The sequence below is a fragment of the Stigmatopora nigra genome, chromosome 8, assembly GCF_051989575.1.
Source record: "Stigmatopora nigra isolate UIUO_SnigA chromosome 8, RoL_Snig_1.1, whole genome shotgun sequence".
NCBI lineage: Eukaryota > Metazoa > Chordata > Actinopteri > Syngnathiformes > Syngnathidae > Stigmatopora > Stigmatopora nigra.
Window position 1 is genome coordinate 702,584 of NC_135515.1, and position 25,355 is coordinate 727,938.

Here is a 25,355-nt window from a genome sequence, read left to right on the forward strand (position 1 = left end):
ACACCTGGCGGTGACTACTGGTCGATTCAATCTGTTTGTCACATGACACGCCAACCCTTCGTTCATTGGCTTGATCAGATCACATGATAGTCGCAGTCTGTACAGTTCGTCGCTGTTTTGTTTGTTTGTTTTTCTTGAAATAAATCGTCGGGGGACGTCGATTAAGTGGCAAGTCGGGACAGGAAGAGACAACGTGTGTAGTAGGACTTTTCTGAAAAGTAAACTTATGCAGCAGGTGGGTCAAACTCTTTATAATGTATTTTTAAAGTGACTTGCTTGTGCTGGCTCAGCATAACAAGCCAGTCCCATACAAAACAATTGAATGACTAATACCTATTGTAATTTTAAAGAGAAATTGTATGGTATATACTACCACTGAGGATATAAAAGCTCAGAAAACTGCATGAAAGTAAAAAAAAAAACCTGAAAGATGAGTATATTTTTAATGTATAATTAATAATTATGTTAGTATCGAATTAACATCCCTCACAATAAAAGCTACTTAAGTCTCTTGTGACTCACATGAGCTAAAAACTAAAAAACGCACTAATCATCAATTTTTTTCACCCCAAGTCATTTGAATTTGTCAGCAAGATGAAAAAGCGCTTATGCTTGATTTCTCAACATGTCAACCACCAACACTTCCTATTTTCCCTCCTCAGTATAAATTGTCCTTATATATTTTTGAGCCATCTGAAGTGAATAGAGACCTAGAATTCTCTTTTTGTGAGCTTGCCATCACGTGATTCATGGTTTGGGCATCCTATCCGACGTCCAAACACACTTTTGTCATGTTTCAGAGGTCGGACGCCATCTAAGGTACCGGAGGAGACGTTCCTAGCAAACATGAAGACTGACGTCCCTTATGAAAAGGTACCCAAGCCCACTACTACATGTACGTTGAACTGTTACGTACTATTGTTTATGTGTCGCTCCCTAGTTGGCGGAAAATGGACAAAAGACGCCTGAATGGGACCGGAAAGCTCACAAGGTAGTTTAATACGTCACCCATAATGTGATGGCGAGTCATGATGATGATGACCTTTTTTTTTTGCCCTGTCAAGTTCTCCTGTTGTCTGCTGGTGGCGTCTTCAATTGCGTCTTTTCTGCTGGCCGCGACGGCGCTCTACAACCTGCTGGGCTCCGGATCTCCCAACGACAGCGGTGGCTTACGATTGGCCTTGAAAGAATCCTGTACAGACCCTTGTGGGTAAGAAAGTCACATTAAAATAATCCACTTTTGGGCTATTGTTTGTGTAAAATGTGCCCTTTTTGCTTTTATTTGTAACACATTGTCATAGTGCCTTTCACAATACTTCATTAATGGCTGGTTTCAAGAAATGTTGATGTTTATGTTCACTATTAAACAGGCAAAAAAAATATGAATTCCACTATGATGCATACATATACATCCTAGAATAACCAAATTGAATACTAATCTGTCCATGAATTTTAAGAACACTCGGAAATGTGAATTTGTTCAAAAATATTGAGCAAGTACACAGTAGAAATTGCCTGGCAAATCCAATATAATAATACAGTAATCCCTCGAATATCGCGGCATCACGACATCACTGTTTTTTTTTTTCTGGGGATTTTTTAAATTGTATAAACGTCTGCTTTTCCTCACGACTTCAGAATCTCTTTAGTGGAGAGCATCCCCGAGGGTCTGCGGTACAACGCCAGCGAGCCGTCTCACGGTTCCACCTACCGGGCGTGGCTTCAACTGCTGTCCCAGGCCCAGAGTAGCATTGACATCTCGTCCTTCTACTGGACCCTCACCAACCAAGACACGGGCACTCACGAGCCCACCGCCGATCAGGTGTGGAAAAACTCCAAAGGCTCGGCTCCGCCTTTTCCGTGGCTCCGTTGACCCTTTTCCCCACGTCAGCGCAGGGCGAGAACATTCTGAAGAATCTGGCCCAGGTCTCGGGTCGGTTATCGGTGCGCATTGCCGTGAGTGCGCCGCTGCGTGGGAGTCGGGCCAATGAAGACCTCCAACTGTTAAATGCGTCAGGTGACTTTGTGCCGTCAAATCCGTGTTCAAAGCTTTTCTGGACGCAAAAATCGGCATGGACATTGAAAAAAATAACATGACATAAGCTACTATTAGGTATTTTGATTAAAAAGTGTGACATATAGTTCAGAAAATAACGTCGTACATAAAAATCAACATTTAAATGAGCAAAAAATAAAAATAATAATAACAATAATTTTCCTACCTTGTCTGTCTGGTCTAAAAATTGGACCCAAACATTAGGAGCCGCCATCCGGATGGTGAACATGAAGAAGCTGACCTCGGGGGTGTTGCACACCAAATTCTGGATTGTGGACAAGAAAGACATTTACTTGGGAAGCGCCAACATGGACTGGAGATCCCTCACTCAGGCACTCTTCACATCCCGCTTTTAATCACAACACAAGTCTGCTTATGATTTGACATTGATTATCAGGTGAAGGAGTTGGGGGTGCTGGTGTCCAACTGCAGCTGTCTGGCAGAAGACCTAGGCAAGATCTTTGAGGCTTATTGGCTTTTGGGGGAGAGCCAATCCATCCCGGCGCCGTGGCCTTCCCAATTCTCCACCGACTTCAACAAAGAGAAGCCGCTCCAGCTGACGCTCAACAACACGCCGTCCAGCGTCTACTTAACGGTGGTCAAACAAAACCAAACTCGGCTTGAACTCAGTTTTTTGACGTACGTTTTTGCCTTCCCCAGAGTTCTCCGCCTTCTCTGTGCGCCGCCGGCAGGACCTCGGACCTGGATTCCATCCTGAACGTGATGCAGGACGCTCAGAGTTTCATCTACGTGGCCGTCATGAACTACTTGCCCACCATGGAGTTTGCGCCATCCAAAAGGTCATTTTGTTACATCTAGGGGGGAAACAGGGGTTGCTTGTTACAAGTTGTACTCGTTCATAAACGTAGCCGTATCGACTGGTTCTTAGAATAGCGATTCTAAAAATTGGCATTAAACTTGAAAAGTAAGGATTAAACGTCTTTGAATCGAGGAAATGGAGTTGACGTTAAAGCGGCCCGCCAACCAACCCTTGACGTTACCTTCAGGTGTTCTTTTCAGTGCGTTTTCTTCACTGGGAAATTTCTTTCAAGCACACGTGGCGCCCCCCGCAGGTACTGGGAAGACATCGACAGCCAGCTCCGTCGAGCGGCCTATGAGAAACGAGTGCGGGTGCGTCTGCTGATCAGCTGCTGGTCCAGCTCGTCGCCCGCCATGTTCCCCTTCCTCAAGTCGCTGGCGGCCCTCGGCGATCCCAAAAAACAGCTGGACGTCCAAGTGGTGAGTAACCAAGCGACCGCCACATTGACCACAGTTGCCATTTTCTGTAAAAACATCCATTTGTTGGCAGCGACTCTTCGTGGTTCCCACCAGCGCCGGGCAGAAGAAGATCCCCTACGCCAGGGTCAACCACAACAAGTACATGGTGACGGATCAGGTGGCCTATATTGGTAAGAACATGTTTTTGGAGTCAAAATTATGATTTTTCAAAGATAAATATGTATTTTGATTAATTTTTTTCTTACTTTCAGGTACATCCAACTGGTCCGGAGACTACTTTGTGAACACGGCCGGCTCCGCCCTGGTGGTCAACCAGACGGCAAGTTATTCCCAACAAGCCAGCGTCCAATCACAGTTGAGGGCTATATTTGAGAGAGACTGGAACTCCACTTACAGCTTCCCTTTCACGCAGCATAGCAATCTAAAAGACATGTGTTAGTTAGTTAGTTAAGCCACACTTTTCAAAACAAAAATGGTTGCCAAGATGGAGGATGGATGCTGCACAATTATTCAACATTTCACTAATGTACCATATTGCCAACATGTCACAATCGTGACATCGTCGGTCATAACTCATCTCGAGAGGAAAAAAAATGTTTTCTTGGTTTTAAGGAGTTTGCTGTGCCTGTCAATGAATAAAAGCAGATTTTTAGAGAAAGCTGACTTAAGTGCAGGCTCAATTCCCATGGTGGTCTTTTTGAATTGAATTATCCTGATTTGAACTCATGAAGAAAAAGGTCAAGAGGTCACGTTGCAATGCCAATACTTGCCACAATGAGGCAAAATAGAAGTATTAACAGACATTTTTCAATGTGACGACCACTTATGATTGGTGAATAATAATAATTATTAATATTATTATTATTTTTCGAAATGGAATTACAATCCATTCTGGAAACAAACGATTGGAACTTTTTGCTTAATTTGATTGACTCCAACAAAAGGAAATAATGCGCGGATGAAAAAGATGTCCCCATGTCCCGGCGGCGTGCGCGGCGTGCGCGGCCCCCCTGCTAAGCCCCCCAACAACAGTTATGGTTAAAGCCTCCCGCCGCAAACAACAATGAGAGCTTTACGGGGACACTGAGCAAAACGCTGACTCTCCCGGACGGCTAATGCACGCCTATTCTGCGCCGCGGACACGCGAACGCGCGCCGCGGTCCGGGGGCGCCGCGTGGCCTATCGGAACCTAGCGCCCTCCCGTCTTTTCGCATCCCTCGGCCCCGGGCGCGCGGAGCGGAACGGAGAAGGAGAAAGGTGGACCCCCCCGACCCCCCGGAGCGTCAGAACCAGCCACCCAGCCAGCGAAGAGCCCGGGATCGAACGCAGGCCGCGGCACTGGCGTCTCCCTTCGGACCATGTGTGAGTGTCTCCGTGGAATATTCCGAGTCAGCTGGACACCGTCCCCCCGTGCAGGTCAGGATGCGTCGTCACGCGCAAAAAACTAGACAACTTGCCGTTCACTCTACCAGTAACGGACGTTAAGACTTTTCTTACCGCTTTGCCGTGGAGACTTGATTGAAAGGAGTGTAGTTGTTCGGGTTCGAGTCCCTGTGTAGATGCACTTGACTTCAGAGCTGCTGACCAAATATTCCGTCCAAAAGAGCATCCTGGAAGCAGACCAAAATACACAATTCAGTTGTGAAATATGATACTAACCCCAAAAACCCTGGATAGGTTGCATATGAAAATCAGGGTGGAGGCGGGGCCAATAGAGCCAGAAAGTTAGGCATCAACATTTCAATGAAGTTTAGTTGTAAGCTTAGATTCAATTTTGAGTGTTTTTATTTTTCAACGCGTTGCAGTGCAAAAAAAGCTGGAGATTCCACTACAGTTTCATCTCTTGGGAATCTAGGAAGGAAGACATTGTGTTTTGTCATCAGTCCAGCTCGTGGCAAAGCAAGAATTGAAATGCCAGTCCTGTTTGTGTCCACTCCAATGTTTACCGCATTGACGCACCCTAATAATAGCCACGCATCCACAGCTGCCGGAGGAAGCACGGCCCTTTCCACAAATCCTGCTCTTTCTAATTTTAGAGCTTGGCTTTCAAAATCAACTGAAAACATCTCCCAAAGGGGACCCTCATTCCGGCAAGTCGCTAACCTTCCCACAGGCGACTAAAAAAAGTTTCACGACAAAAGAGTGTTGGACACTCAAATAATCTCACGTAGTTGTTTCTGTAGCTTCTTATCACTTTCTGCCGCCCTCACTGGAGCCCCGCCCCCCTCTGCCCAAATACGGGGCATCTCCCCACGTGCGAAAGGCCGACCCCGCCCCCTTTCCCGGCGACGCGGCGGTCCCGTGTCGTCGGGCCCGAGGCTCTCAGTCGGGGAAGCGGCGGGCTGACCGGTGACGAGGGAAAAAACGGGGGGCGGGGGAGTCAAGAGATAGAGAGACCCCAAGTTTGAGTGCCAGAAGAAGGGGGTGCCGTGAGTGGAGCCGGCCGGAGGCCTGACAAGGTAGGATTGAACCACCGTCGGTCCAGGTTCGTGTTTCCGGAGAAAAATGTTTGGCTTTTGGAGAGAAGGTGGATTGAAAGGCACGGAATGGCGGCACGTGGACTAAACAATGGCACGCTGTTTCCATAAACACTAGTGTAGTGTGTGCGGGCGGGTGGACCTTTGTCGCCGTGATTTGGGTCGTTTGGGAAATTTGACTAAATTTTTAGTTGCATTTTTTTTTGTTAAAATGGGGTTCATTTAGTTTTTGTGCTGGTCCCCTATGGACTTTGACTTTGTTTAGCCAATTACAGAGCTGTGACAGCTGCGGCACGATGGTCATCGGATCCGTTTTCCCCCTCCCGCGCCCCTCCCGGACCCCCCGTGACCCGCCCCGGCCCAGTATGTCGGTATGGCGAGGGCACGGCGACACCCGAGATAGCGGCGTCTGTCGTGATCGTGATTTGTTGCCGTGCTAGTTAGCCTTGTCGAATGTTTGGTGACTAGCGTGCTAGCTTCAAAGCTTTGTTTCTCGTCATTTTCAATGCTGGTTTTGTCAAATGTCCACGGCTTCTTGTGATTGGTCGGGAAGGACCTGGCTCATCTTGGGAATCCCATTCATGGCAGGATTGGTACGACGGCCAGAATGGGAGGAGCTAGATTGTGGCTCAAGATGCTCAAGTGCGTCGGAGGGAGTCCTGTACTATTTTGCAATTTAAAGACTCTCCAAAAAGTATTTAGAAAAACTACAGTCGCCATCTTTTGAACTCGTTAAACCGGGAAATGGATTTGACATGATGGATGGCGTTGTGGTGGTTTCCTGATGTCGGCTTTTGGGCGGAGGTACTGCTTATTTTCCAGCGGGAAGTCGGGTCAAGGGGGCTTCGAGAGGCTGTGGGAGGAGCTAAGGAGGAAAGCGTCTTTGACATTTTGCTAGACGGAGGACTTCCCGACGTACGTCAGCCGAGGAAGAGTCAAGTAAACACTGGGAGGGAGAGCTGCCCTCAATTCACAGACACAACTTAGTATTTATGGGAAGGCCCAAAATGGAAATGGATAACAATGACATTTGCTACTTGTATTAAAGGGATGTACTGACCAATAATAATGGAGTCTGGATCATGGGACCACCAGTTGCTGGAGCAGATTTGGACCTTCTTGGTCTTCATTCCTAAGCGTCTTAGATGGTCTTACATGGTCTCAGATGGTCTCCTATTTAGAAAAAGATAGGTGGAAATATGACTTTCCTGTTTACACAAAGGAATTTCCTTTCTAGAGATAGCATTTGCGCACAAGCACTTGTTATCGTTTCATCCCCAAGTAGACAGGAAGATGGCGGACGTGCCTAGTGGGAGTGGCAGTTATTCAAAAGTCCATTTTTAGGGTGGGGTTTCTATTTAAACGGCGATTTTTCTGGTGGCATCTCACTTTACTGGATCGCAATTTTCTATGTTTGTGCGTCCACCTGCGTATGGCAGGAATGGCTAGCACGCTAAGGGCGCGTTAGCGGGCGGGTGTCTGGTGTCGGGTGTCCTGTCCGGGGGTCACATGATGGATGACCCAATTGGCATTCTCGCCGCTCACTTTCAAAGTGGACCTTCTCAATAAATCTTACTTACGGGGGTATTTCTGTCTGGCCTTTCTGATATTCTTATATTAGAAGTATTGGATAGACATTCTTCATATATTTCTACCTAAAAACTGCTTAACTTTTCAGTTATATCCTTTTTTTCTGAATGGTTATCAACATATAAAGATGGTGTTGCGGCTATTATTTTTGGTACTTCATGTTACTTCGGGGCTATTTTGAAGGACAAGCTACGTAGCCACTTTGTAAAATGTTGTTTTGGCCTTTTTAGACTCCGACAGAGAAGACCACCACGACGACGGCCATGTTTACGGCGGCAGAGATCAAACCGTAAGCCGGACGCTTTGCAAAAATCTGTCCAAAGAAATCCAGTGGCCAATCAGAATTGAGCAGAATGCCAATGTCGCCCCCCCCCCCATGTAGGTGAGAGCAAAGAGGCGGTCTCCCCCGTCCAGCCGCCGCCCCCCTAGTGGCCCACAACAACGCAAGCCTCGCCACGGCACCTCCACGGACGAACGCGACAGCCCCGAGAGAGTGGTGAGATGCAAAAGACACGCCCACCATGGACATAACTGTCAACCTTGAAAATTAAAAAATGTCTATATGTTTACTCACATAAGGTGCACTTAAAAGTCTAAAAACAATTCTCCAAAATGGACAGGCGGTGCGGAATAAGTATGCACAACAAAACGACAGCAGAGCAAATGGCTCAGTCGAGCGACTATTGTGGACCACAATGATCGGGCCGCATAAACACTTTCAATTGTGGACAGTCAGCAGGGATTTGCTGTTTTTTTTTTTCTCCACCGGGGCGTCCACCACAAACAATACAACTCACCCAAAAAAAAAAAGAGAAATTCACCATTAAACTGCGCTCCTTCCAATGAAAATATTATTGGCCCCAATTTGATCACTTTTTACACATTTTCGGTTGTTATTTTATTGGTGTTTTTTTTCCACAGGAGCAGAAGGAGAAGCTCCATGCGGAATTGAAGCAAGTATTAAGTCGGAAAAGAAGTCAATTGAAAGCGTCGTCCGCCTGCCCATCGCCCCAAACGGAGATGGACCCGCAACCTTCTAACCAGGAGACTGTAAGTAAATGGCCGTCAAAAGACTTTGAGCTAGAATTGTCCTAGCTACAGTTAGCTGACGAAGCTAGCTCACTCACGGGGCCTAATATCCTTTTTGCGTCGGCAGAAACCGGCGGAAACGTCCGAGCCTCCGGTGGAGATCGTGGTGGAGACGGAAGCCGAGGCCGGGGCCAGCGGCTACAGCGTGACCGGCGGCGGCCAGAGGGGCATCTTCATCAAAGACGTCCTCAAAGACTCACCGGCGGCCAAACATCTCAGCCTGCAGCAAGGTGCCACCAAATAACCTTCTTGCTATTCACCACGTTGGCAATCCAGACGGAGACGTAAAGTCATGTTTCTTTTGTGTTTGGGCGTCAGGCGATCAGCTGCTGAGCGCCAAGGTCTACTTTGACAACGTACGCTACGAAGACGCCCTCAAAATCCTCCAATGCGCCGAGCCGTACAAGGTCAGCTTCCTGGTCAAGCGGACGGTCCACGGGCAGGAGGTCCGCCTGAGGCCCCGCCTCCCCAGTGTGGATGTCAAGGGCGCCAAAGCCAAAATGGTGAGCAAAATAGCACTATACTTTCATCTAGCTAGTTCTTCCCATTCCACCGATTTCCACGTGAAAAAAAACAAAAGATGATGGAAGTTGACTGACCTGTCGGATGCGTTTCAGAGCGTGAAGGGCGTCAAGGCGTTCAAGGCCAAGAAGAAACGTGGCGGCGCTCGTTTGGGTCTGAAGAAGCTGAAGGAGAAGCGGTCAGAAGAGATGGCGCTGGAAGGAACGTCGCCGTCGCCTCGCTTGGAGATGAGCGACGTGGATGTGGAATTCTGCCTTCCCAAATTTAAAAGCAGGCGTAGTGCGTCTTTAGAGGCGGAAGGGGGCGCTGTGGGGCAGACAAAAAGGAAAATAAGGTTAGTCCTATCGCAGAAAAACAAGTCTTATAGTTGTGAAAATATGGTAATAATCATTTTTACTTCTAGTTATGAAAATGTAATTTAAAAAAAAAATCAGTGATGTTGTGAAGCCGCGATATTTGAGGGATTACTGTCAAATTTTGTTCACAAAAACACATTTTCAAGCATCTGTTTTCTGTTCCCGTCACTTTTCACGCAAGCCAAAATGTGCTCTCAGGTTTCCCCGAATGAAGACAAAAGGTAAAGACAACGAAAGCGCAAGAGCCAAAAGCAAAGTGAAGGTTTCCCCGGCTGAAATCCCCCCAGCCAAAGTCAAAGTCCAAGTGAAAGCCCCCGAGATTGGAACTAATTTGCCCGTGAGCAAGGACGCCAAAGCCGGAGCGCCCCATGTCCACGTCCCGTCGCCATCTTTGGAATTCAGTCTCCCTGCCGCCGCCACCAGGGGTCCGGACGTGGAGTTGGAGTTGGGGGGCCCGTCGTCCGGTTCCCCCGATGTGGAGTTTACACTCCCGTCCGCTAAAGTCGACGCCCCCAAGATGGAAATGAAGGAAGCGGGCAAAACGGCGGGCAAACTACGAATGCCCAAGTTGAAATTACCCAAAATGCGCCTCTCGCGTCATTTGGACGAAAACCAGGATGACAAATTGAAGGCGGAAGGAGATCTGGCAATTCCAAAGGTGGAAACCAAGGGATCCGTTGACTTGGCTTCAGCCAAAGGTCAAGGGAAAGGTCAAAGTCAGGTCAATGTGAAAATGACGGTGAAGAAACCTGAGGTGGACATCTCTCTGCCGCTCGCTAGACTTCCCGACGAGGTGGAGGGAAGTCTCAAAGGTCCGCAAATCTCTTCATCCAAGATGGAACCCCCTCATCTGGATCTTGAAGGCTCGGAAAGTCAACGTCTGCCTTCTGCTGAAGTCGGGCTGGACATGAGTCGTTTCATTGGTGGAGATGGAAAGTTCTCCTTGCCTACTTTTGAGGGATCGCAAGATGTTGGAGGACGATTCCACTTGCCAAGCGTGGAAGTGTCGCTAGCCGACGGCAAAGAAATGGCGGCTGAAATGCCAGATGTTGATGTTTCTTTACCAAAAGTCATTCTTCTGGAAGGGGACGTCCCACTGAAAGATCCAAAGTTGGAGATGCCAGACGTCTACGTGGGAAAACTGGATGGAGGCGTCACTCTGGAAGGACCTGGGTGGTCAACAGCAGAGGTTTCCTTGCCTAAAGTCAATCTTCCAAAGGGTGACGTCCACCTCAAAGGCCAAGAACTTAAGGGAGGGACGGTGGAAATTCCAAATGTCCACATCTCGGGTTCTGACTTTCAAGGAGAAAAGTTCAAAATGCCGACACTTGATGTTTCTTTACCAAAAGTCAATCTTCCAGAAGGTGGAGTTCAATTAAAGGGTCCCCAACTCAAAGGAGGAAAGATGGAAATGGCAGACGTCAATGTCTCAGGTCCAAAAGTTGAGGGCGATGTCCATCTTCAGGGTCCTGAAATCAAAGGAGGAACGTTTCAAATGGCAAAAGTTGATGTTTCTCTACCAAAAGTCAATCTTCCAGAAGGTGGAGTGAAATTAAAAGGTCCACAAATCAAAGGGACAATGGAAAGACAAGAAGTTGACATCTCCGTACCAAAGGTGGATGGAGATTTTCACATTAAAGGTCCTGATATCAAAGGAGGGAAGTTCAAAGTGCCACATGTTGATGTGTCTTTACCAAAAGTCGATCTTCCAGAAGTTAAAATCAAACAGAAAGGCCCAAAAATCAAAGGGAAAATGCAAATTCCACAGGTTGACATGTCAAAAACCCAAGGAAATTTCAACATTGAAGGTCCTGATGTCAAAGGAGGGAAGTTCAAAGCCCCAAAAGTTGATGTTTCTCTACCAAAGGTCAGTCTTCCAGAAGGTGGAGTTAAATTGAAAGGTCCAGAACTCAAGGGAGGAACGATGGAGATGCCAGATGTCCATGTCTCAGTCCCTAAAGTTGAGGGTGATGTTGACCTTCAAGGCCCTGAAATCAAAGGAGGAAAGTTCAAAATGCCGCAGTTTGATATTAAATTGCCAAAGGTCAGTCTTTCAGAGGGAGGCGCTAAACTAAAAGGACCACAAATCCAAGGACAGATCGAAATTCCAGAGGTTGACGTCTCTGGTCCGAAAGTTGAGGGAAACTTTGACATTGAAGGTCCTGATGTCAAAGGACGCAAGTTCAAAATGCCGACATTGGATGTCTCCTTACCAAAGGTCAATCTTCCAGAGGGTGGAGTCAAAGTCAAAGGTCCTGAAATCAAAGGGAAGGTAAATATTCCAGAGGTTGACGTCTCTGGTCCAAAAGTGGACGTGGAAGGGCCTGATGTCAAAGGAGGAAAGTTCAAAATGCCCAAGTTGGATGTGTCCTTACCCAAAGTCAATCTTCCAGAGGGTGGAGTCACAGTCAAAGGTCCAGAAGTTGAGGGAAGAAAGATTGAGATGCCAGACTTGGACATTTCAGTCCCTAAAGGAAAAGCCCAAGGCAAAATAACAATTGAAGGACAAGTTGTTTCCAAAGGAGGAAAGTTCCAGATGCCCTCTGTTGATCTTTCTCTTCCTAAAATGAAAGGGAAAATGCCAGGAATCAAAATAGAAGGTCCAGAATTTAAAGGTGGAAACGTCTCCACCCCAAATATTGAAGGTCCTGATCTTAAACTTCAGGGTCCTGATGCCAAAGAAGGAACGTTCAAAATGCCAAAAGTGGATGTTTCTCTACCAGAAGTCAGTCTTCCAGAGACCAGTGTCCAACTCACAGGTCCTGAATTTAAGGGAGGAAAGATGGAAATGGCAGACATTGATGTCCGAGTTCCAAAAGTTGAGGGTGATGTTCATCTTAGAGGTCCTGACATTAAAGGAGGAAAGTTCAAAATGCCAAAAGTTGACGTTTCTCTACCAAAGGTCAGTCTTCCAGAAGGTGGAGTTAAACTAAAGGGTCCACAAATCAAGGGAGGAACTGTGGAAATGCAAGAAGTCGATATGTCAGTTCCAAAAGTTGAGGGTGATGTTGATTTTCAAGGCCCTGAAATCAAAGGAGGAAAGTTCAAAATGCCATCATTGGATGTTTCCTTACCAAAAGTCAGTCTTCCAGAAGGTGGAGTTAAATTAAAGGCTCCACAACTCAAGGGAGGGAAGATGGAAATGCCAGATGTCAATTTCTCAGGTCCAAAAGTTGAGGGTGATGTTGATCTTCAAGGCCCTGAAATCAAAGGAGGAAAGTTCAAGATGCCAAAAGTTGATGTTTCTCTGCCAAAAGTTAGTCTTCCAGAAGCAAGTGTTAAATTAAAGGGTCCAGAACTCAAGGGAGGAACGCTGGAGATGCCAAAGGTCGATGCTTCACTTCCCAAAGTTGAGGGTGATGTTGACCTTCAAGGCCCTAATGTCAAAGGAGGAAAGTTCAAGATGCCAAAAGTTGATGTGTCTCTACCAAAGGTTAGCCTTCCAGAAGCAGGGCTCAAACTAAAAGGTCCCGATATCAAAATCCCAGAATTTGATGCCCCAGCTCCAAAGATTGAAGCAGATTTGGACATTGAAGGCCCCGATGACAAGGGACAAAAATTCCAAATTCCAACATTGGATGTTTCTCTACCGAGGGTCAACCTTCCCGAGGGAGGCGTCATCAACGTGAAAGCTCCAGAATTTGAGGGACGCAAAATCCAGATGCCCGATTTAGATATCGCCTTGCCCACAGGCAAAGTAGCAATTGAAGATCCAGTTGTCAAAGGTGGAAAGTTTCAAATGCCTTCAGTTGATCTTTCTCTTCCTAAAATGAAAAGCAAAGGTCCAGACATTCATATCGAAAGCCCCAAATGTAAAGGGGTGAAAGTCCTCCCACCGAATGTAGACCTTTCCCTTCCCACGCTTGAAGGAGACCGGAGTCTAGAAGGTCCAGATCTGAAAATAAGAGGTCCACAAGTACCAGGTGGAAAGATGGAAATTCCAGAAACGGATGTCTCCCTCCCCAAAGGAAAAATTGAAGGAATGGAAGGACACGTTGGCAAGGGTGGAAAATTCCATCTGCCGTCTGTTGACCTGTCTCTTCCTAAAATGAAAGCCAAAGGTCCAGAATTGAAAGTCGGAAAGGTCACCAACCCGGAGTTTGATGTTTCCCTTGCAAAGGTTGAAGGCCAACTGGATCTTGAAGGTCCTGATGTCAAAGCAGGAAGGATCAAAATGCCAACTTTTGACATTTCCTTGCCAAAAGTCAATCTTCCAGAGGGTGGTGTAGGACTCAAAGGTCCAGAACTGAAAGGAGGAGACCTGGAAACGCCGGATGTCAATGTCTCACTTCCCAAAGTTGAGGCTGATGTTGATCTTAAAGGCCTAGACGTCAAGGGAGGAAAGTTTCGGATGCCCTCGTTGGATGTTTCTTTACCAAAAGTCCCTTTCCCAAAAGCCGATCCACTTTTAGAAGCACCAAAATTCAAAGGAAAGATACAAAAGCCAACTGTGGACATTTCAATTCCTGAAACAAAGGTTGAGGGAGACATTAAAGGCCCTGACGTCAAAACGGGAACGTTCAAAATGCCCACAGTTGATGTTTCTTTGCCTAAAGTCAAGCTTCCTGAGGGTGCTGTCAAAATAAAAGGTCCAGAGGTCAAGGGAGTCAAGATAGAGATTCCAGAAAGTGACGTCTCACTTCCCCATGTGGACTCGGGTCTTGATGTTCAAGGGGGAAAGTTTCACATGCCTTCTGTTGACATTTCACTTCCCAAAATCAAATCAAAAGCTCCAAACTTTAATCTTGAAAGTCCGGATATTAAAGTAGAAAAGGATTTGGATCTTGAAGTCAAAGGAGGACACTTCCCAATGCCAACGTTGGATGTTTCTTTACCAAAAGTCAATCTTCCAGAAGCAGGAGTCCAAGTTCCAGAAGTCAAAGGAAAGATTGAAATGCCAGATATTGATATCTCACTTCCAAAGACTGAAATTGATTTGAACTTAGAAGGCTCAGATGTTAAAAGACGCAAGTTTAAAATGCCTCAAGTTGACGTTTCATTGCCAAAAGTCAACTTCCCAGAAGCGGGTGTCAAAGTCAAAGGCCCACAACTTGAAGGAAAGAAAATGGAGGTCTTAGTACCCAAAGTTGAAGGAAATTTGGATGTTGAAGGTCCTGATGTCAAAGGAGGAAAATTCCAAAAGCCAACATTTGATGTTTCCTTACCCAAAGTGAGCCTCCCTGAAGGAGGATTGAAACTTAAAGGGCCACAACTCAAGGGAGGAAAGGTTGAAATACCTGACATTGATGTCTCAACTCCCAAAGGAACATTGGAAGGAAATGTTGACATTGAAGGTCCTGATGTCAAAGGAGGGAAGTTCAAAATGCCAAAAGTGGATGTTTCCTTACCAAAAGTCAGTCTTCCAGAAGGTGGAGTCAAACTCAAAGGTCCCCAAATGCAAATTCCAGAGGTGGACATGTCCGTTCCAAAAGTTGAGGGAGATGTTGACCTTAAAGGTCTAGATGTCAAAGGAGGAAAGTTCAAAATGCCAAAAGTGGATGTTTCTCTACCAAAGGTTAGTCTTCCAGAAGCAGGGGTCAAACTAAAGGGTCCTGAAGTCAAGGGAGGAACGATGGAGATGCCAAATATCGATGCTTCACTTCCCAAAGTTGAGGGAGATGTTCATCTTCAAGGTCCTGAAGTCAAGGGAGGGAAGTTCAAGATGCCAAAAGTTGATGTTTCTCTACCAAAAGTTAGTCTTCCAGAAGCAAGTGTTAAATTAAAGGGTCCACAACTCAAGGGAGGAACGCTGGAGATGCCAGATGTCAATGTCTCAGGTCCAAAAGTTGAGGGTGATGTTGACCTTCAAGGCCCTGAAATCAAAGGAGCAAAGTTCAAGATGCCAAATGTTGATGTTTCACTACCAAAGGTCAGTCTTCCAGAAGGTGGAGTTCAATTGAAGGGTCAAGAAGTCAAGGGAGGAAAGACTGAGATGTCGGACATTGACATTTCGTTACCCACTGGAAAAGCCGGTGGAGAAATCGGACTTGAAGGTCCTGTTAGCAAAGGACAAAAGTTTCACGTGCCCCTGGTTGACATTTCTCTTCCTAAAATGAAAAGCAAAGATCCAGAAATACATCTGGGAAGTCCAGGTGGAGATATCACCATTGACATTTCTGCTCCAAAACTGGAAGGAGACCTAAGGATGGAAAGCCCTCAAGTCAAAATGCCCACGGTGGATGTGGATGTTCCAGATAGTAGCATCAAGATAAGAGGTCCAAACCTTGAGAGGACCAAGATGGACATGCCAGACATCGATGTCTCGTTTCCTAAAGGAACCGCAGGAGGAATTGAAGGCCACGTTGCTAAGGAAGGAAAGTTTCATCTGCCCTCTGTTGACATTTCGCTCCCTAAGATCAGAAGAAAGAGTTCAGAAAGAGAGATTGAAGGTTCCTTGCCCAAAATCAAATCTCCAGACGTAGATGTCCGTCTGGACGGTCCCGCCGTGAAAAGTGGAATGGTTGGCGCCGTCCCATCGATGGCGGGAGAAGCTATGACGGCTTCCCTTAAAAGTGGGATGGTCAAACTTCCAACGGTGGACATCTCTGCTCCAAAAGTGGATCTGGACTTTGGTCTGAGTAGACCAAAAAGTGATGATGTGGAAGTGGCGCTCCTCAAGGCTGAGGGAAGCCGGCCTTCTTCTGGGGGAAGTTTTGAATTGCCGAATGTCTCCCTCAAAGTCCCCAGTTTTACCCTGCCGGCCCGGTTTAGTGGCAAGTCCAAGGGTGCTCATTCGGAGGTCTCGGGACAAAGTTCCGAAGGGGACATTTCTCTCGGGGAGTCCTCGGCGGAGGTGGACTTGCGCGGCAAAGCCAAAGTCAAGAAAAGCAAACTGAAAAGGCCTCACTTTGGAGTCTTGAAAACAGACGCAGATGTATCTGTATCTTGTCCTGAATTAGATTTGAAAAAGGGGGACGTTCCCAAACCAAGTATCAATGCGGACCTGGAAGGGAAAGGTCGATTCCGTGCGCCGGATGTCATGATCAAACTGCCCAAATTCTCCAAATTTGCTTCAAAAGACGGAGGAGACATGGCAAAGTCAAATGATGAACTCCAAGCTAAGACCAAAGGCAAGTTGCCTTCAGTGGAGCTATCCCTCGCCGCCGCAAAATCCCCGGAAAGGGAAGTTCTTCTCCCCAAAGCGGAGGTGGACATTTCAGGAGGGGAACTGAAAACTCCCAAAAAGTCTGCGATGAACCTGTCTTTGCCCAAAGTAGACCTGGCTGTCCCACTTCCCAATACAGAAGTCAAACTGAAGACGCCCGGCCTGGATGTCAAAGGTCCAAGCCAAGACCTGGAGCTGGACTTGCGACTTCAGAAAGGAGAGACCAGGGTGGAAGTCTCGGAGCCAGAAACCAAAATGAAAGAGCCCAAAGTCAAGGGTACAAAGTTCCATATCGGGATGCCGAAAAAGAAAAATGGCGGTGGTGGCGGCGGCGTACGAGTGGAGCACCAGATGACTCAACCTCAAATCTCTGCTCACAATGAAGACAAAGACGGAAATATTCATGTCCAAAGTCCCGGGATGACGTTCCCGAGTGTAAAGATACAGGGCTCGGCGGACTGTGTTGTGGTCCCTCCACCGTCTAGCGTTGTCCCCAGAATTCCAGACATCGATTTTGATATCGGCACAACGCAGGACGAAGAAGAAGACGAGGACAAATCGGGCAAGAAGATCAAAATCCCAAAGTTTGGTGTCCCGCTACCTTCCCTGTCGTCCCCGGAAGGTCGGCTGGAGATCCGCGGACCGGAGAGCCGTGGACCGGAGAGCCGATCTGAGGGCCCCAAGATGCCCAAAGTCAAGAAGGCCGTCTTTGTTTTGGTCAACCCCCCTCAAACTGAGGACACTGCATTAAACACGGTTGACGCCAAGGTGAAGATTCCTCAATTCGAGGGACAAAGTTCAAGGTTACGCTTAGAGAAAGATTCCAGTCCTTACATGGACGCTCGATTGGAATCAACAACCCGATTTGACCAGCCTTGGCATTCGTCGGAAGCTCCTCCTCCTCCTCCGAGTATCCGCATAAAACCGGGCAAGGTCTCCTTTGGAGATTTTGCAGAGGAGTCCTCGACGGAAGGGGACGGTTCCAGATTGCCGACGGACTTCAGCGTCCGATTCAGCTCGACAAAGGTCCAGACTTGGAGCGAGGAAGGCGCCAGAGGAGACGCCAGAGGAGACGCCAGAGGAGACGCCCCGGGGAACCATTCTTCTACCCAGTGGTTCAAGGCCCCCAAGTGTACCCTCAAGCCACACTCCACAGGTAGCCATTGCTTTCTTACCTTCAACGAGGTTGTTGTCACCACCAGCTAGAACTGCTAGTACGTGAAAGCTAACACAAGGCGCTAGCTATGACTGTAGAAATCGATTGAATGAGTTGCACGTAAACAAATTGAAAAACGAGGTCACTCCCTCACCTCCTATTCTTTCGGACCACCGCCATCCCACCAGGTTTTTTCCAGATCACGCCGGAGGGCTCTCCGCGGGGTCAACGGCGAGGCGATCTCGACGAGCGGGCCGTCTCGGGGTCCTTCAGCATGCGAACCTCCGACTTCACCAGCAGGGAAGCGTCCTCCCAGGGGGGAGGAGCCTCGGCCAGCGCCGTGACCAAGGCCACCGTGACCACGTGGCAGTCCACCACCAAGACGGCCGCGGGGTCCGCCAGGCCGCCGTCTGACCTCTGAGATGCCGGACTCGCCTAGAAAAAAATAGCAAGAGTTTTCAAATGAGGCGACTTAGGAACAAATCAGGCTGTTTGTAAAGTATTTTTCAACGGTTAGCCATTTTTTCTATTGTCGCTATGTACCAGTTAGCACGTGTTTTTGTTCTGGTGATCTTATAAGACAATTTCTTTTTCATTCTAAAACATAAATAATAGCTTAAAGTAAAGTATACAGTAAAAAAAATCCAAGAAACAATTGCTAACAATTGCGAAAAATGAACAGTTTAATATCAAGGGTGATATTATAATAGTAATATATGACTTTTTTTTCATCTCTAATTGTGCCATTTTTTTCTGATAGCGTGTTAGTGTCGTTTTGAGTTATTTTCCAGATTTTACATGTTTTTTTTGTGGAGCAATTTTATTATAGTTGTAGTTCCATTTGCCCAAACACGCCCAAAATAATGTAAATATAAATATCATGTCATTTATTCACAAGTATTCGCATTTTCTCTAAAAAAAAAAGCAGAAAAGTTTTATCTACTTTGCCATTGCGACACATTTTCTATTTTTAGACCGTCAGTCGTGCCTTAAAAAAAAAGAAAAAAATGATCGAACCAGTAAAAAAAAAGTATAAGCTTAATTTAGCCCAAACTGCAGTTGTAGTTCTTTTTTTAGTTCTTTTTGCTGCATTAGGTCATATTTTTTGGTAAAATATCCAGGCTAAATTTGCATGGAGCTTCATTTGGATTGATCCCTATTTATTAATTATGATATATTGGCTGATATTAGAGAATTGAAATAAATGTTTGTCCATATAGTGTACTGTAAATACAGCTCACCCTTCGAGTACTATCATTAGATTCTGGAAAATAGAATTAGTACAGAAACGTTTGATATTGTACATGCATTTGTATTTTTGACTTTGGTTGCTGTGCCTGTTTGTTTTGCAGCTGGAATTTTCATTTGACTCCACTTTGTTTTTTTTTTTTCCAAATGCTGGATGGAGAATAGTTGAATAAGATTTGTGTAATGGAATTGATGGTTTTGACCTGGTCTCTCTCGGTGCTAAATGTGGCCAATGGGCGGGCGGCTGGCCAGTGTGTCGGCAGAAGAGATGATGTCGTCAATAAAAATGTTTTCACGCACCATCTATATTTCAAACGGGACTAAATATTTGAGTAGCTAACAGATGGGATGGACCCACAAAAAAAATTCCAATGACATATGTACATGAGAGTAGCATTAGCCCAGATAGCATTTTTTTCAAGTTACATTGCATTTTTTTCTGGGGGAATTTTCTTGGGGTTAATTCAATTTTCTTGTGTAAATTGATAAAAATGTCAAAAACCACGCGGAAACTGGCAAACAGAAGCCACTCCCCCTTCCTCCACTTGCTACCTGAAAACAAACAAAAAACAAAAAAAAAACAAATGTTTAAATGTGTATGTTTTTTTAACTAGGGCTGAACCTATTACACATAATGAGATTTAAATTTGTAGATGATATCGTTAAAAATTGAACAATTTGCCTTGAAATGTTTCCAATGGGGAAAAAAAATGCCGCATGTGAAAGATGCTTGTGAAATCGTGATCTAATTGCCATCCTGCTACGCACCGCCTGACGTTGAGTCGTGCGTTTTTCTCCCCCCTCCTCTTAGGAGTGACGGATCGGCGGGCTCCGCCAGTGGCGGCCGAGGGGGCGGTCCTAGAGACGCACGGGGGGGAGGCGGGTTTGTGTGGAGGGAGGCAGAGGCAGGCTCCACTCGGGCTGGCCAGGACGAGGCTGCTAGCACGCGGGGCGTTTTGCCGATGGCCGCAGTGCCGTTTGGATGCTAACGACCGAGCGGGAGGGAGGGAGGGAGGCGGGGAAAAAGGCCGATCATGGCCAGGACGCCTTTGTGTGCGGCGCTGGTGTCTATTCTAAGGAAGCGTGGCGCCTCGGGGCCCGCGGCCAACGAGCACCTAGGATGAGGATGCACGCCCAATGACGGCCGGATCGGGACGCAGCGCTCCTCAAACAAGGTGAGAAGGCTTTGTATGCAAGGTCGTCTTTGGGCGCCCAATGACGTGAGACACGCACGCACGTACGAGCCGGCGTGATGGCCATTGCGTCACTCTCGGTGCTCGAAAAGGGCCGTCCGTTCGTGACGTGACGCTGAGACATCGGCCAGAATTGCGTCAACAATTATGAGGTTGACGCTGAAATTCAGAAAGGCGGCCCAACGGATGAGTGGTTAGCGCACTGGGAGTCCTGGGTTCAAATCCAGCTGTGTGGAGTTTGCGTGTTTGCCCCGGGCCGGTGTGGGTTTTCTCCGGGTACTCCGGTTTTCTCCCACATTCCAAAGACATGCTAGGTGGATTGGACCCTAGCTACGATGGGTTGTCCGTCTCCTCGTGCCCTGTGATTGGCTGGCCACCGATTCAGGGTGCCCTCTGCCTCTGACCCAGAATCAGCTTAGGTTCCAGCACCGCTCCAGAACCCTAGTGAGGGTAAAGTGGTTCAGAAAATGAGAAAATGCAACAATAGAAGTCCTGACTAGAAGAGACTCGATATGGAAATGAATGCGTATCGTTGACAATGGCGGACATTGAGTTAAATACCATTCCATTTTTCTAACTATAACTGAAATGTGTCTTTTGTAGGCCACAAAATGTTCACATACTGTCTATTTGTGACTTTCCAGGTTTTTCCAGAGACACAAACTTGCCATTCTCATTTGGAGGCCTTTTTTTCCTCCCTGACAACATTTTGAAGCCGATTTTCTGAATATATCGTAGAGGAGCTCCACCCACTCTCCATGAGGCTGACGTGGAGCACCATGTTGCAGCACAACAACAACAACAACCACCACCACCCGTGCCTGAAGGCGTCCCCCCACGAGGCCCCCCTCAAGCGCCCTCCCCGGCCCCTCCCCGGCAAGTTGGAGCTGGGCCTGGGGGACCTGCCCCTCATCCGGGGCCTGAGGGCCTGGGTGCTGTGCTCCAAGAATCGCCAGAAGGCCGACGGACGGGCGCCCGCCACGCCGCCCGCCGCCCGGAGGACGTCCTGTGCCAGACCGGCCGATGTGCGCTTTGGAGGGGGGGACTGGGCTTCGGGCTACGGTCTCCCCAACGCCGGGGTGGGCGCCGGGGTGGGCGCCCTGGTGACGGTGGCCACGCTCCAGACGTCGGAAGGCGCCGGCAAGACTCAGACCCGCTGTCTCTTCCTGCGCAACGACAAAGGAACGTGTTTGTACTCCACGTCCGGTGGGACGGGTGGGCCGGGGGGGTGGCCCAGGGGGAAGCCGGCCCCGGGACGACGGGAACCGTCCGCCCTGCAACCGCAAACGGCGGCCGGTCGAGTTCGTCTGCGCTCGGGTCGGAGGTGGAGGAAGTCTGGCCACCCCGGGGCCTGGGACAAAAGACCATCGGATGAGGATATTGCACGGGAACAGGACAAAGTGCGCCCTGTTCCCAAAGGGGGGTCCTCGAGGAAGCAGCCAGGACCCAAGGGTCTACAGAATCCATCCGACGTGGACAGTCCCGGCAAGGAAACCGTTCTCGATGAGGATGTCACCGTCAAACGGGAGGAACCAGAGCAGAAACGACAACCACTAGAGAGTCAAAAGGGATCCAATCAAGACAAAAGGCCTCAGGAAGTCCCAGACACTGAATGTCAAGACTTCCAGAGCCCAAAAGAGAGAACGGCCAACGTCCGGACGCCTTTTGATGACATCACCCCCACCGGTTGGCGCGACGAGGCCCGTCGTCCTGCGGGGGGCACCACCGAGCAAGCGGGAGGCCATCTCGGGACTCCAGACGCCGACCCGCAGTCGGAGAAAAAGCCCAGCCTGGAATTTTCTGGTGGGAAAAGCTTGGAAGGGAACCCAGAAGCGGATGGGATGCCAGAAGAGCTCCTACGTCAAAGTATGGGAAGGGGAGCGGGCGCCCGCCTGCGCATTCCCGCCCCCGGCTCGCCCCCGTCGGGCACCATGGCGACCGGTCAGCAACGCGTCGGGGTACAAGAAGAAGAAGAGAAAGTGCGTCGGGACGATAAAGAGCAAGAAGAGGATGATTTTGGAGGATTTGTGCAAGCGGACGACGGAGAAGACGGAGTTCCAGAGGACCTTCTACTTTCGGAAACAGCAGGTCGGTTCATGCCAAAAAGATTTTTTAGGAGATTAAGTCCTAGAGCCAATCAGAATTGCAGAAAAAGTGCTACAAAGACTTTCTGACGTATGGCATTCCCAACATGTACTTCAATATTGTTTTGAACCCTAGAAATATCAATATGCAGCATTAAAGTCAGTAGTAGCTTATTATTAGTTCTAAAATAGGATTGATTCTAAATAGCATTGAATTTAAAAGAATAGACATTTTTCATAACTTCACAACTTCCATAAATTCCTAAATTTAAAAGTGGCAGTTGTTGTTGTTTACTCGCTCGCCCTCCGGTGAGCCGCCTAATAACATTTTTGGGATGATTGCCGGGGATTAAAAGGTCTTTTGCGTTAAAGGGCCAGCTACCATTTTGAGAACTGTAAACAATGGACCAATCCCATTTGTTTAACTCGGCCATATTTTTTCAACAGCGTCGGAGGCCTGGCCCGACTGGGAGCCCGGTTGGACGGAAAGCCCGGACGCCTGGGCGACCTTTCCCCGGGACGAGGCCCGCGATTGGGCGGGACGCTGGTGGCCACAGGAGGAGGAGAGCGACGAAGGCAACGTGGTCGATGGGGAACTTGTAAGGAACACCAACGGACACCATTCCCATGACACTTGACCACAATTCCATGTGACAGGCGTGTGTTACTTTCTTTTTTTTTGCAGGCACGTATGTTCACCTCGGCCTTCCCTTCGCCGCCCACGTCGGCGACCAATCCCTCGGACGACGTGGTTCCCACATTGACGCAGCTTCTTGCGGAAAGTGGCGGACGGGAGCAAAGGTCAGTAAACAAATGGACATTTTTGGGCGTTCGTATTTGGGAAAACAGCGTCATTCTGTGGTCACGTTGTGAACTGCAGAATGTTTTTTTCAAACAGAAAAGTGGGTACTTTCAAATGAAATATTTTTCATATTCAACAATAGTACTTTGTATTTTTAGAGAAGCCAATTTATTTTAATCGAATTTATCTTACATTTAACATTTTTTCCATTAAAAACATAACTGATGAATAAAAGAGAAAATTGGTAACGCTAATTAAATCCCATATTTATTTATTTTTACGATCACAATTTGTTATACACACTTCGTTTTTGACATTGACATATTTCAAAACCTTTGAATAACTACAATGAATAACATTTTCCACACACATTGACTAAAATAAATGTTAAAAGAAAGGAAAATAATGCTGTGCACCCAATTTGTTTTCAGACTCTTGGACGTCTTCCGTGACGTCAGCAAAATGTCCGTCCGTCGATACAAGCGAGGACGTGGCGTGTCCCCGAGTCTCCTGCTGAGTTCCTTGGGCGTGTGCGAGTGACGCTGCGCTGCCATTGGCGGCCATGGACGTCCAATTTAAATGACACTAGCCACCGTGCTAAATCAAATCCCTTCCAGGCTTGTTGCACTTGGCAACTTTTCAATGACTTGACTATCTTGCAACCACAAAAAAAGCGTCTCCGAGGGACGTTTTTTTCAAGGACTTGGACTTTGTTTTCCATTTAATGGAGTCCACAATTACTGGGACAGAAAGTCCATTTTTAAGTGAGCAAATTTGATGTTGTAACGATTGAGCGTTTAAAAAAAATGGAGGATAAATTTCCCAGAAAATGTTTAGACTTTATGGTTTAATTTCATCTTTTAACTTAACATAAATGAATGAGTTGAATTGGCAATTGATTTGTAATGTACATTTGCTCTCATTCATTTCATTTATTCATTGACATAATTTTCAATTTAGAATGAAATCATTTTTTTCTCCAATTGATTTTTGCGCATTAAATGGCAGAGCATAATAATTCATTGCCCACACGGGAAATGAATTATTGGAAAATTGCTGTCATGTGTCGGACACAACCACGCTTGTTTTGGGGCTGTTTTTAGTCTGATTTTTTTTTACTTAATTTCATTTTTTTTTATTAAATCACAAGATCAGCCGGTAATGAATCTGGTCAATTGTTATCATGTTTTGCATCACTTCACGTTTTTACGTAATAGTCCCTCCATTTTTCAACATTTTTCTGCAATTGAATTTTTCTGCTTGTCAAACGGAACAAAGCTATTGACTGTGATCATGAGTTATTTCAATGTCCGACTTTTTTTCCCAAATCGATTACAAAACAGATTAAATAGTGAAGATTGTCTTTGTAGGTGTCTTCCAAAATTGAAACACACTGCTTCTCTTTTGTCTTGTTGTTTTTTTGTTTTTGTAAACACTGGCATGAGTTTTATTGAAGAATATATGATTGTCAAACACGGATAGGAATGACTTTCCCAGAACTCTCTTCTTGTATTTCACACTAATTTGCAAATATGGCAGTTTTTTTTCACTACTCCGATGAGGGCCCCTTCTTCCTTTTTCTTTCTTTTTTTTTTTTTTGGAGAGAGCAACTTTAAAATTTGTCTTCACGCTGTCCAATAGAAAGACGCTATTTGGTGTTGTGTTTGTAACGTGGCCATTTTCATGGAGAAGGCCCGACTGGAGCAGAAATCATCAATAAAATGTTCCTTCCATCTCGTGAGCTTTCCAAGCAAATGTCTTCTCTTGAACGTGACATTCCGCAGTTGGGTTTTTTCTTTTTGTCGCGCGTGGACGCGAAGGCCGGCGAACGTTTTTCTCCCCTGACTGCTAATCACAGGACAGAGTCGAGCGCCATTTCTGCCGAGTCATCGCGGCCGGACGGTCGCCGGATGTCGACGACGAGCCACGGAGGAAACCAAAGCAGGTGGCGTAGAGATAACGCCTTAAAGGGAGGACAAAAGAGATGAGACACGAGGACAAGAAAGCCTCGTGATCTCCGGGACAATTTGAGGGGAAAATAAGATTGTCAAAGTTTGTCATGTGTGGCCCCGTCACAAGAAGGCACTTCCAATAGATTTACAAGGTTTACAGGCTTGTCCTCCCTTCCTCCCTCCCTCGGAGAAGGAGGACAGGAACCACGTGGGAGGAAACAAAGACTCAACTTTCATTTCCGGAACCATCAAATGTTGACTATTTTCAAACGACGGGAACTTTGGCACGTTTTGGCCAGATGACCTGAATTTGGGTGGACTTGGGTCGACCAACAAACAACATTTTCAATACACGTGACTCCCATTTGACTTAAAGGCCACAACGTATTTTCCAATAAACGTCCAATTCATTCAAATTGGGAGGACTGGCTGGCATTTAGTGCCATTGACAACACTAGACTTCCAACCCATTTGAAGGTGGGCAAA

General features: G+C 47.0%; 3 protein-coding genes and 1 long non-coding RNA gene across 4 annotated transcripts; 3 read left to right on the plus strand and 1 right to left on the minus strand.

The window, feature by feature from the left end:
* Window positions 1-65: 65 nt before the first annotated feature.
* pld3 (phospholipase D family member 3) lies at window positions 66-3,958 on the plus strand. The gene is made up of 12 exons (XM_077722723.1): window positions 66-235; window positions 801-873; window positions 941-991; window positions 1,065-1,210; window positions 1,639-1,822; window positions 1,897-2,017; window positions 2,261-2,388; window positions 2,454-2,651; window positions 2,717-2,856; window positions 3,130-3,295; window positions 3,366-3,465; window positions 3,547-3,958. The coding sequence occupies exons 2-12, from the start codon at window positions 847-849 to the stop codon at window positions 3,732-3,734; spliced, it is 1,449 nt and encodes a 482-aa protein (XP_077578849.1). The 5' UTR covers window positions 66-235; window positions 801-846; the 3' UTR covers window positions 3,735-3,958.
* Window positions 1,883-3,451, minus strand: LOC144200517 (uncharacterized). Its single transcript, XR_013327128.1, has 3 exons — window positions 3,058-3,451; window positions 2,223-2,871; window positions 1,883-2,054 (listed from the first exon to the last, which is right to left on the minus strand). It is a non-coding gene; the product is annotated as an uncharacterized LOC144200517 (long non-coding RNA).
* A 598-nt stretch (window positions 3,959-4,556) lies between the features above and the next one.
* On the plus strand, window positions 4,557-19,140 carry prx (periaxin). The gene is made up of 9 exons (XM_077722833.1): window positions 4,557-4,711; window positions 7,593-7,651; window positions 7,745-7,858; window positions 8,284-8,412; window positions 8,519-8,681; window positions 8,770-8,954; window positions 9,069-9,307; window positions 9,528-17,590; window positions 17,779-19,140. Exons 1-9 carry the CDS (start codon window positions 4,654-4,656, stop codon window positions 18,009-18,011), a joined length of 9,243 nt encoding a protein of 3,080 aa, XP_077578959.1. The 5' UTR covers window positions 4,557-4,653; the 3' UTR covers window positions 18,012-19,140.
* Window positions 19,141-19,724: 584 nt separating this feature from the next.
* On the plus strand, window positions 19,725-24,650 carry LOC144200404 (uncharacterized). Its single transcript, XM_077722542.1, has 5 exons — window positions 19,725-20,013; window positions 20,676-22,119; window positions 22,563-22,714; window positions 22,801-22,916; window positions 23,349-24,650. The coding sequence occupies exons 2-5, from the start codon at window positions 20,790-20,792 to the stop codon at window positions 23,455-23,457; spliced, it is 1,707 nt and encodes a 568-aa protein (XP_077578668.1). The 5' UTR covers window positions 19,725-20,013; window positions 20,676-20,789; the 3' UTR covers window positions 23,458-24,650.
* Window positions 24,651-25,355: the final 705 nt, after the last annotated feature.

Excerpts from the sequence above, each read along its gene's own strand:
- pld3 (XM_077722723.1), top strand. The coding sequence starts at position 847 with ATGAAGACTGACGTCCCTTATGAAAAG. Across the intron at positions 2,389-2,453 it reads ACTGGAGATCCCTCACTCAG|GTGAAGGAGTTGGGGGTGCT; the intron begins GCACTCTTCACA and ends ATTGATTATCAG. Across the intron at positions 2,857-3,129 it reads GAGTTTGCGCCATCCAAAAG|GTACTGGGAAGACATCGACA; the intron begins GTCATTTTGTTA and ends CGCCCCCCGCAG.
- prx (XM_077722833.1), top strand. The coding sequence starts at position 4,654 with ATGTGTGAGTGTCTCCGTGGAATATTCCGAGTCAGCTGGACACCGTCC. Across the intron at positions 7,859-8,283 it reads GCGACAGCCCCGAGAGAGTG|GAGCAGAAGGAGAAGCTCCA; the intron begins GTGAGATGCAAA and ends TTTTTTCCACAG. Across the intron at positions 17,591-17,778 it reads CCTCAAGCCACACTCCACAG|GTTTTTTCCAGATCACGCCG; the intron begins GTAGCCATTGCT and ends CCATCCCACCAG.
- LOC144200404 (XM_077722542.1), top strand. The coding sequence starts at position 20,790 with ATGAGGCTGACGTGGAGCACCATGTTGCAGCACAACAACAACAACAAC. Across the intron at positions 22,715-22,800 it reads ACGTGGTCGATGGGGAACTT|GCACGTATGTTCACCTCGGC; the intron begins GTAAGGAACACC and ends TTTTTTTTGCAG. Across the intron at positions 22,917-23,348 it reads AGTGGCGGACGGGAGCAAAG|ACTCTTGGACGTCTTCCGTG; the intron begins GTCAGTAAACAA and ends ATTTGTTTTCAG.